Here is an 11,583-nt window from a genome sequence, read left to right as displayed (position 1 = left end):
CAGCCACCTGATCAACAACCAATAAGAATAACTGTGGTGTGTGTATGTTTCTTCGTCCGAAAGCTCTAATCGACAAAACTGAAAGGTCACCTCTTCGAACTGCTCAATCGCGATGCACCATTCGACTGAAAAGCGTCAGTTCACATTGCCGAACGAATATGTGTATATCGTTCATTTCGTTCAGCTGTAGCACCCCTTCGGTGCCTAGCTGCCATGTCACCCAAAGGAAGCACGAGGGCTGGGATACTGCCAGGTTGCCCAAGCCTAGACAGGGGAAGTCGAGAGGCAGAGGTCGGGTTCGAACCGCGGACCTTCCGGTCAGTAAATTCGCGCTCTAACCACTTGGCCCATCTCGCCCCGTATGAGTAGATCAGCCGACTATTTGGGATAAAATCCACTAATTTGACAAGAAAACGCCAGTCATTTTCACCTCATATATCACAATGATCGTTGTGTATTTTTACGCCTAAACACGTCGGACACTGAACTGAAGTGCTGTTTCAAAATCACAGGCGTGTACTGGTAGCTTGACGAGGGTTCGTGCACATACGAGCATCGTTAAAAGAGTAATTACGAAAATGTCCGTTCATTTCTAATTAGACAGGTTGTCCTACAACTGGGCAAAGCAGGACCATCTGTGCTTCTCTTCATTTGGAGTATTTGTGAAGTGGATGGTGGCTTCATGTTCCCTCCCTCAAAAAAAGCCGGACTGTTAGTCTGGAATGTCAAATCGCCCATCTGAGACACCAGTCCATATAATCAGGTTGACTGGTTGACAGATAGATTGTTCCAACAGGCTTTGGTAAGCAGTTGAACGTGGACCGGAAAATCCGACTATACAGTGAAGTTAAAAAGTAAACCATCTCTAGTGCAAACCACCAATAACAACCAGAAACCATGTTTCGTTCTGATTCAGCTGGCTTCTCCCAATTTAGCGCAATGAGTCGTAAATTAAGAAAAATCCGGAAAGATAGAACAAATATCCCCCATTCCAAAAAGAAACAGAACTGCGGAAGTTTCGGATGGAAACATCCGATTTAATATTCGACAGAGCTGACGCTGAGATGCAATTTATAGACTGACTACAAGGAACAAGGTTTGGACAAAGGGTAACTATGAACATTGGCCTACGCTAGTAGGTCGGTTCTCATAGACAACTAAAATAAACAGTTCAAAAATCAGTGGGAGTGATTTGGTCAAAAGTAACAAAAATAAATTACACAATGCCGCAATCGGTGCTGTCATGGAAAACAAGGAGCACACATTCTACTGATGCACAGGATGCGACCGGAGGCGATCAATGAATTGATTGGGGTGCATCTTGTGATGACAAAGGAGATGTACGGCCGTGAATAACGGGTACTGTGCCACACGTTTCCGCTGTTGTAGGATCTTGTTTATCTGTTGGGAGGAGTACAGGTGAAAATAACAAATTTACGACTGACACAAAAGATGCCAAATGAGCCAGTAAGGCGCATCCTGAACAGATGAAGTTCAAAAAGGACGTCAACAAAAACTAACTTGCTGTGCGAGAATTCGTTCGGACTTCTGTAAAATAAGCTGTGTCTTGTTTACAACTTCATTTTGTAAGGCGATGAGTGAATGATCGGATCAGAATGCGAGTTCTAAATACAATGTTGAATATGTTTCTCTGAGAACGTCAAATATGTTTGTAATGTACTGCTCATAAGGTTGCTGAAAATCCGCCGACAGCCCACGACCGGTTTCGCCCTTTTTGGGGCTCATCAGGTAGGCGCAGTCCCCAGGTTTCCGTCAACCTTATGTTCTACTTGAAAAAAATTGCACGAAATTAGCGAATACACACTCATTTGCAAACTAATTTGGTTTTTCGAATATCGTAGCGACTGAAACATGAGGCGGCCTGGTGAAGCACGTTCAGTTGCCTGAGGACATCACAAACGAGAGATTCAACTGAGTTCCAGGTGAGTCTCTCGAAAAACCAAATTAGTCTGCAAATTGGTGTATATTCACTAACGTCAAATATTCTCATAGAATATTCGGAAGGCCACCCCTGACGCCCCCCGAATGTTTATGCTTTAGGAAACTGAGACTGAAGAATCCAGTGGGGAACTCCAGCATGAGCCGTCACGGTCATTCGAAACAGAACATTGAAGCTCGTTGCTAGGCTGATCAAGTCTATACAGTTTGATGCAGCCATGCAGTGCGTACTGAAGAGAAAGCACCAGATGAGGTCAACAATATAGAAGCGGACCAAACTACCCCCCTCTCACAAGAAAAAAATGTTGCTCTCTTCTGCTATTTTGACAGTGACTTAGTGCTACGTTTGCGTGCATGGCCATTCTCCACGGACAGTGCTATCAACAGCTAATGGGTTGGTGAAGGTGAGCTACACGTTCGTAGGGTTAGTCCGATTTACCAAACATGTTCACGGAATGCCTGGTGCGACTAAGTCACTATCAGGAAGGTCAGATTCCTGAAAGCAACTTCAGAACGCCCGGAACCCACTGCTCCACCAAAAACTCAACCGAAAAGCCGGCAAGCATCCAGGCCAGTCAATCATTCAATCAATTCAGCAAAACCTGATGAGGGTTTTTGCGCGCCACAGAAGTATGACCGAATGTGATCAGCGTTCAGGCTTTTCACAGAGGCACGATCGATGTTGATGGGTGTTCACTAACGCCTATCAGACAACCTGGATCAATGTCAGAAAGTCCCTTTTAAATAGCGTGGGGCCGTTGTAACTTTTGCTCTCGCACTCGCACGCACTCACGCTCTCGCACCCGCTTTGTTGGAATATAGCTATTGTGTTCTCTTCTGTGAGTCTTTTTTCTCCGGCATTAGGCACTGGAGCGGGTCAGCAGCAGATACCACAGATTGACGAATCAGCAGATATAACAGTCATGCCAAAGGTTCGACTTGAAATTACGCTTAATACATCCAACCCGCATTAGCGTGTGAGTTCCCAAAATGCGCTTTGCGTTTAGGCCATAAGACACCTAACCATTACAATACAAAGTAAAACAGACAAAAGTAAACAGACAGACGGACGGGAACGGAAGCCATATTCCCTGACCATCCTAACGGCAATTCGAGCTGAACCCGCGTAATTACTGAGCTTTGGATTTGAAGATGCTAATTATGAGGGCAGGATGTAGTTGATCCTGAAAAACAGCCCGCCATGTGTTACCCTCAGACTGTGACTCAACAGGATAAGGTTGTCGGATCGATCGCGTGTTCTTTCGGTTAACGGTTTTCGATATCTATCGTAGCACCCCGCTTCCACCATCCACACTAGCGCACATGGCGAAGATGAACCTTGGCTGTGATAGTAGATGACGGTTTTCAGCGAAAGGTGTAGGTCTGGCCGATTTTCTCCACCGCCTACAGATCGTTTATCCGATTCTGATTAGTGTCTACCCAAGTAAACAGTCGCACTTGCTTGGACCGTATACTGCTAGTATTAACGAAACAGGCTTGTGGTGTGCAACGCTTGGAACGTTGAAAGCAGACGATTTGGAGGGGAGGACACTCAGCATCACAGCGCTGCCTTGTGTTAGCGCTTGAAATAAGCGGGGGGATACACAACCAACCACTATCCAAGTGAGACTATGACCTCTTGAAATCGATGGGCTGATGAAGCTCTACTACTTATAGCCTCATACCGGACAAAGAACTAATTCTGCGTAACCCCCCTCCCCCGAACGATCATTAATGTATATGATTTTGAAAGGTGGCTGTCATTAGAATCGACTCTGCTAGTTTAACAGAGCTCTCGAGACTTTCACATTGATAGGGCCAGAGCAGAAATGGAACTACTTATACGGCAAAACTCACCTATAGCGACCATCCCACCATTTAGTGGCTGCTTTTGACCGATCGTTTCAGTAGCTACACTATTTGCTGTTTACAACAAAAATAAGCGCTAATACTATACATCGACAACTAGTTAGTTGCATAGCAACCACTCTGGGACGATCGTTGCAACTGGGTCCAGCAGCCATTGCTGTACTATTATGAATGTTGTGTCACCAAATTGAGTTGTCTGTTATATACTAACAGGCGCCACATTCTGATCCTCGTTTTTCGTGGTACAGGACGGTCAGTGCCGCGCTAGAGTCTACTCGGTCTAGTGTTCTTACTAGACGTGCGAAAACCGAACCGGATCACACTCTTGGTCAGCCAAATGCCTGCTTCTCGTCGTTCGACCGATTTTATTAGCTCCGAAGGAGCAAATAAACACATACAGTTGACTTTCTGGGTTAGCTAAACTTTAGTTATCTGTGAATATACACACATTTGCAAATTAATTTTGTTTTGCGAGAGACTCACATGGAACCCAACTGAATTTCTCGGTTCTGATGTTTCCAGGCAACTGAATATGCGGAGTCTCTCGAAAAACCAAATTGGTTTGCAAATGAGTGTATATTCGCTAACTTCGTGCAATTTGGTTGAACATAAGGTTGACGGAAACGCGGGGACTGCACCTACCTGATGAGCCCCAAGAAGGGCGAAACCGGTCGTGGGCTGTCGAGGAGTTTTCAGCAACTTTATGAATATTACATTACAAATATTCAATTATCTGTCTTAGCACGGGATAACTGGCAAAGATGATGCAAGTTGTCCGAGTAGCTCATCTGCCAAGTTTCTGTCAAATTGCAGGCGGAAATGCACTGAGTTTCGTTGTAATTCAGCAGCTAGTAGAAGATATATCGAATAGGTCATCCTAGCTCGGGTACCTGTCCACAAGAGACCAGCGGGAATAAATGCGATGAGCCATAATATGACATAAACATACCATATCCGCATATTCAGACCCATTGACACAAACGCTGCGTATTTTGGCATCCGACAGCGAACTATCTTCTACCGAATTGCGTCGGTCCATTGTTAGTTGACGTCCAAGCAACATATTCATCAGATCCATATCAGACCCCAAAGCCGGAGGACGATTCGATCGGTGAGACATACCTGACAAGGAAAGAAAGGTGAGAGGGTCAGTAGGTGTCCATATACCAATAAGGGTCATTCTGGAATAAACGTCGCAGGCTATCATATACTGGGGAACTTACCATCTAGTAAATAAAGCAGGTTTGACCTGAAATGTGCCAAGCCAAACAAGACAATTTGAATAAATGAGTAGGTCTGAACTCAGTGTGCTGACTGTGATTCCCAAAAGAACTGGACAGACGTTGGTATGCACCGCTTGCGTGTGTTTTCTGTCTCCATAACGTGAGCATGGGGGGCGTGCAAGCGAAACCAGTGATGACACCTGGCGCTTCGTAAAGCACGTCAGATTTTATGCGACCTATTTGGTCAATGGTATAACACCGTCGGGACCAGAATGAGAGATCTTTTCGTATCAAGTAAGATAACGAATGTCGGCACCGAATTCCTCAGTCAACTCGCAACAGAATACACAGCTGTGAAATTGTGTTGTGTACGTTGGAACGCACTGTGCAGGGGTTTCCAGTTATTCCTCAGGATAAGTGGAAGAAGGTAGCTCACCGCGTGTGATACTGTGGAAAAGCAGATTCGGACGGTCGGTGGGCTAGTTAGAGAGCAAACACAGATGGTGGTACGTTACCACAGTCCAATTCCAAGTGAGAAGGAAATGGGGTCCATTTCACCCAGGAAAGCAGAGCTCCGTATGTCCAGATATCGTTCTGGCATTTGGCTATCCATACCTGCTTGTACCGTCCCAAGCTGCTTTGCCTGTCTAAAACCAAGGCATAAAGTACGCAACTGTCCGAGGCGGTCTGTCTGTAGCACGTAACTTGGCTTCCGTGGTTTTCAACCGTTTTCTGAGAGGATACAGCTTAGATATCTTGAAATAAACGCTGCGCGGAGATCATGACCATAAAACGGGTCTTCGACAGGTAAGTTATCCTATCACTTCTTAGTTCCTCCTTGTGTCGTGTTACAGAAGGCTGAGACTGAGAAGACCGCATTTCCGGAACGTGAACAAAATCTATTGGAGGCGCTCGCGGGTGTAGTACTGCTTGAAGCCATTCTGTGGGATGAAAACATCCCACAAGTGGGTCCACCAAGCCAATCAGTCATTTCAGGGAGAGTTACCACGAAACTAAAACATTTCAACACGAATTTTCAATAAGACACCAGCAAGCAGTGAGTCAGCTCCAGGAGTGTCAACTGAATCTTCGCATGCGGAATTCGACAGACTGATCACGCATGTAATTAGTGGTCTTGAGCTTCCGAGGGTCAGACTTCGTGAGGCTGACTGTGACCTCATGAGCTGCTGAAATTTCGCGCGCTGGTCTAAAATTTATATGGAGTAAAATCCAATGAGTGCTGACCATAGATTCTCGTCTGCTCAAGGAGGCTGACTCCTGCGCTTCCCATAGGGTAACCTCTCCAATGGTGGCCTTTGAAAAGCTGATAGCGCTGTCCAGGTTTGGTGGGTTTCACAAAACCGTTTCCTCAATCAGGGTCCGAATGCTTCGTCGAAATTCCTAAGTTTCAAAAGAACCTTGTTTCAGGGGCTGCGTTCATCGAGAACTTACTCAAGAGCAACGAACCGCATCTTGGAACATTTCATTATCCTAGGTGACCAAGGAATAACTTGTAGCGAACCCCATGGAGTACTATATGGCAGTTCATCCATTAGTGCAACGTCCTCATTGTTGAGCTCAATTTCACTATTCACATGAAGGGTAAAGAGTGAGGTTACCTACGTCGTGAAGACATAGAAGGAGGAGTATATGGCAGTTTCCACACGAATGGTTTTATTGTCCTATAGCGCTCCCAAAGAATCCAGGATGTTGATACCGAGAAAAAACATTGTCCATAGGTTTAAATACAACACTTGAATCAGCAATGATGTAAGGCCCAAGAATCACTTCCAGCCAGTGAAGCACAGTGAACAACTTGTGACTACCCTCCAGGACATTGGGCGCTAGCAATGATCATTGTGTTTTCTTCGATTTGCCACTCGTACAAGACTTAGCATATTACCCTCGATTGTGTGATTAGTACTGGGTTTCGTTTTATTGTCCTCCAGGATATCATTCGCTTAAGTGTTCCGACAGAAGCTTTACTGAAGTGGTACTGTTTGGAACGAGCCACTATCAACCGCCTTGTGCTCTGCCCGGAAATTCTGTAAACTTTACACCTATTTAGTGGTCTATTTATATGTACTTCCTAAGTGTACCAGATTCACTTAGAACGCAAGTAAGTAAAAGTTCGGAGTTGGGAAGTAACATGGTTTTTAGTTGGAACGTTTTCGCGTATTCGGCAGTAATATCCGAGGCGAGTAACCGTGACTGCTTTGCTTCAATTTGGTAAAAGCAATATGGTCGATATCTTTCAGTGTCCTAAGCAATCGTATAATGCACAAATCCCTATCGAGTCGATCAGTTCTTGCTTGAGTTTCTCAACTTCCGTTCAGCTAGGAACATGCAAGTTGTCAGCGCACCCTTAAATGTATGACGAAATTCGAGTTGGTTTGAAAGTTGCCTGCTCTAGGAGTGCGAGAAGCTATTGGGACAAGTCCGAACTAGGTGCGACAGTCAGTTCATGTCGCGGCATATACAACGTCCCTCCTGGTTTGTTACCAAAAGGAAGCGATGCCGTACAATTCTCATTTAATTATGCAAGAATTTCGCTCCCGAATTCCATCATATATGCAGGATTTTTATCTTTAGTCCATCCAAGATATCTAACAGCCTATTCAAAATGTATTATTATTATTGTGTATCATTAGAATTTAGAGCCTTTTACCCGTATCTTCGTGGCGAACAGTTTGATGATTACAAATTGCGAAGGGAAACAATGATCTCCCAACGAGATCTCACGGTACTACCAAATCAGGGTACCATTTTCACCTTCTACTCCTTCGCCAAGAACGAAAACAGATACTTGTTATGGCATGAGAATCGACAGTATTTTCCCCGACAGCCATGCACAGAAAACTAAGAGCCTGAAACCAGAAACCTCAGTCAAAAAGGATGAACATTCTTGCATCATCCAACCAACTGTCTCGCGTAAAGCGAATACGGGTTGTGCACCTATCACGCGCCGTTATTTACTATACAACAAGTTGCAGAATACAGAGGTGAAATCAGCTATTGAAGTCGGTACGTGTTATTGCTGCCAAAATTGTTTACCGGTTGCGTGCGCAAACGTTAGATCCGCGAGTGTGCAAGGAGAGCGAAATACACAACAGCAACAGATCTAATCCGATTTTGATTAAACGAGACAAGCAAATAGTACAAACACTGAACTAGAAAAATAAGCAATAATAAATAGGGGTGTGAAAAATTAGTTTCCACGGCGTGAAGAAAATTGCTTTCTGGCTTGAGTTTGACACGGCAAACAACGCCCATCTGGTTAGCCAAACGAGGTCAAACGTGCACACAACTCGGTTGTGACAGTGTGAAACAGTTACAAACTGGTAGCGTCTCTCACCACCTAAAGAAATGGGCCCTGCAGGACGTAATTTAAAGCTGGAAATGTAGTGTACGTTAGTTAACGCATTTATCATGTTTATGGGTTTTCTAAAAGAACATCAGAAACCGACAAAATTTTGTGACTTTTCTTATAGCCTATCGATTTGCATTCGAATCGCACAAAAGTTCGAGTAATTAGAAAATACAGCAACACGGACTGTGTGTGTCACTCCACTCAGAGACCACTTGCGTTACACTTTGATGCAAGTCCTCAATGTGGACTGTACTTAGTCAGACCTAATTCCTGTATAAGTATGTAAGCCGTCAACACGAACTTCAGCAATCAAAAACTCCATTTGTTTGCTCGTCACAAACCACTCTGGGTAAGCTGGGATTACCGTGAACCTCGGTCAAAACCAAGCGGTTAGATCATACAAACCCTCCTTTATAAATTTCTCATTACCAAATGTTCTTCGGTGTCTCGAGAACGTGGTGCATGTTGTTTATTGAATACTGAAATCTACTGATGTTAAAATCACTTTCATAATTGTTTTCGAACATGGTGTGCGTGCATTCCCGGTGATAGCGCAAATTTTCCTTGTGACCCGCGGATTCCAGCAAACTCTGAATCACGTGTTTCATGCTTAGTCCTCTAGGGTTTTATTGACTTCGTATGCCAGATTTGCGCTCTGATAGTCCCCCCCAGACGACCGTACATACCTGTGCAGGTGAGTAGGAAGTTTTGCTCCATTTCGCCCTAAACGATTGACATTATTTTTCATGCGGCAAGGTAAAGCAAGGCTGCTTGCTTCTGTAGATAAGGCTATTCATAGCCTATTTCCACTGAAAACCAATGGGACAGTTTTCACTCACTCCGCTGAAATTTCGGGGCTGCCCAACTAGTACAGATAGGCGGCATCCTTGAAGTTAAAATTGGCCGCCCACAGGTGGGTCTTGCAGCACCACCGTCAGTTACCAGTGAGGGATCTCTGACATACACCTTGCGCTTGTTCGGTTGATCCGCAGTAATCAGTCTATTTGGTTGCTTACTGAACTGTGCTCGCTGTAGCTCTGTTGGTTTGTTCCAAAAGTCCATGTGTAGCTGATGTCAAACATGCTTTGTCTGTTAGGCATCATTTCGTATTTTCTTTGCTAGCTACAAGAATTTATGATAAATGATCTTCGAATAACGTGCAATTTTACTTAGCAAGCCTCCATGCCTCAGGTTGGTGGGGTAACTCACAAGAACGACACTTGGTTGCTGTTTGGTGGAAGCTCATCAGTTAGCGAAAGTTCCCCACCGACTTAAGCACAGAACATGTTGAAGACGTTGGTAAGTTTAGGGAAGTTGGATAGCTCGGGAGCCTTGTTTAGTTGTGTCTTTGTTCGTGGTGAGGGCATGTTCGCAGTCCGGGAGAAATAGTGTCTGTGTCTATAAACACCGATACCATGTTTCTTTACCGGGATTTGTGCACTTATAGGTGTCAAGTCACGCGGCCGTCACGTGTATCACATACAGTGTTGTGTAGTTGACTTGTTCAGCTGGTCGATAAGCTACGAGATGGTCGCGCTTTTCACCGTGGCAAAAAGCAGCGAACGAGGACGCGTCTAGACGGCCAGAATGAATGGACGGAATGGAAAGATGACTTGGAGATACACAGGAATCTAGAACGAATCTAGAACCAGCTCGTGTGGAAGATGGACACTCAGTACGGACGGACGGGAGCAAATGTGACAGGAGAGGTGGAGAGCTGTTTGGAAGAGAGTTGTTTATGAATGAAAGTGGCGAATCATGCTTTCCTTTTTACTAATTTTTGGTTTGAGCATGATACACAGCCGTTCCACTGAGTCAACAACTACAACTCGCGAGGAGGAAATCGAGGAATTTCAAAGGCTCTCATTCGGAAGGCAGATGAATCAGAGTTCCTTGACCAAGACTTCAAGAAATGTGGGAAGTTTGTTTTGTTTCGTTGGATTCCAGCGAAATCCTGCGTAGATCGATTTTAGCGGGATAGCTTCGGGAAAATCTTGTAACTCTGGCTAAATGAAATCCCAGTTATTCAAAATGAGAAGGACCTAGACCACCAGGCAGCGAAGGTTAAAAATTTTCAAGACGTCTAGGTCGTCTGTCGATTGTTTAACATTTACATAAGCGTAAAAGCAAACACGTGAAGACTTACATACAAAGAGTTCGGCCATTCCACAGCTTTGTTCAAGAGTAAGCTCTTGGATACCTTGGGTAGAAGAGAAAACCATCGTGACTAAGATGAATTATAGATTAACGAAGTTGGGCATCTCATGTTGGTAAAACGTTTACTGCAAGGCTCTGGGATTGGAAATTCAGCTTCAGCATCGAAGATACCGAGCCCGCCCTTAAACCACTGTTTTGTACAGCAACGGATGGATGTATCCTGTCATCGAGGAACAGGAAGCGGAGGCACACGGTGTTCCATTCACAGCGAAATACGAATGTCCGCAAGCGCGCCAGTCTGCCACCACCACCACATAGTGGGGATAAAATTCACAACTGCCGAAGAAGGCTAATTCAAAATCTTTTCCCAGGGTTGGCTGAAACAGCCCGGTGAGAGAAGCTCAGATCTAAAGGCAAACTTCCTACAGACAATGGATAGCAGCCGGGACCATCGGTGGCTTGAAGGCTTCGTTTGAACTTCACACTTCTCCGTAATACATCGACAAAGTATACTGCAATTCAGTGATTATAACATTTGACTAAGAAGTGTTGATATGGTAAGAGCCACAACGTTCACATATTTGGTCGCGAGCCACGAAAAAGGTGCATCCACATCTAAAAACTCAGATCGTTCGACAGTTGAACATGGTCGCCAGAAACTTGATCGCTGTTTTGTGAAGAGTCCAACTAGTTTCCAAATCCAGTCACACTTTTAGACCTCCTCCCTGACACCATCGGCCTGCGCCGACTCTCATACTCGTGTGATTCAGACTATAAGATGGTTGGTTTCTGGCAGAGCACCTAAACAAAACAATTCAGAATGCTGAGACGCGGCGCCTGCTTCGTTGGTCAGAATGACGAGTCAAATACTCAAAGCGAAATAGTTAAACCAAACGATCTTCCTCACGATAGATCATCATCATCATTAAAGGCAGCAACATCAGTGTTTGCGCTGATGCTTCACTGCCGTACAATCATAAGGTTCGTCTATATATATATATATAT

General features: G+C 44.7%; 1 protein-coding gene across 1 annotated transcript in view; it reads right to left on the bottom strand.

The window, feature by feature from the left end:
- Positions 1-986: 986 nt before the first annotated feature.
- Positions 987-11,583, bottom strand: part of T265_09231 (hypothetical protein) — a gene marked incomplete at both ends in the record, with an annotated part of 24,488 nt that continues 13,891 nt past the window's right edge. Inside the window, 3 exons of the mRNA XM_009175250.1 lie at positions 987-1,401; positions 4,778-4,950; positions 10,568-10,621. Coding sequence (XP_009173514.1) covers positions 1,267-1,401; positions 4,778-4,950; positions 10,568-10,621 — 362 coding nt within the window. The remainder of the gene's footprint in view (positions 1,402-4,777; positions 4,951-10,567; positions 10,622-11,583) is intronic.

Source organism: Opisthorchis viverrini (genome assembly GCF_000715545.1).
Source record: "Opisthorchis viverrini unplaced genomic scaffold opera_v5_265, whole genome shotgun sequence".
Classification (NCBI taxonomy): Eukaryota; Metazoa; Platyhelminthes; class Trematoda; order Opisthorchiida; family Opisthorchiidae; genus Opisthorchis; species Opisthorchis viverrini.
This window is presented reverse-complemented; position numbering and strand designations above follow the sequence as displayed.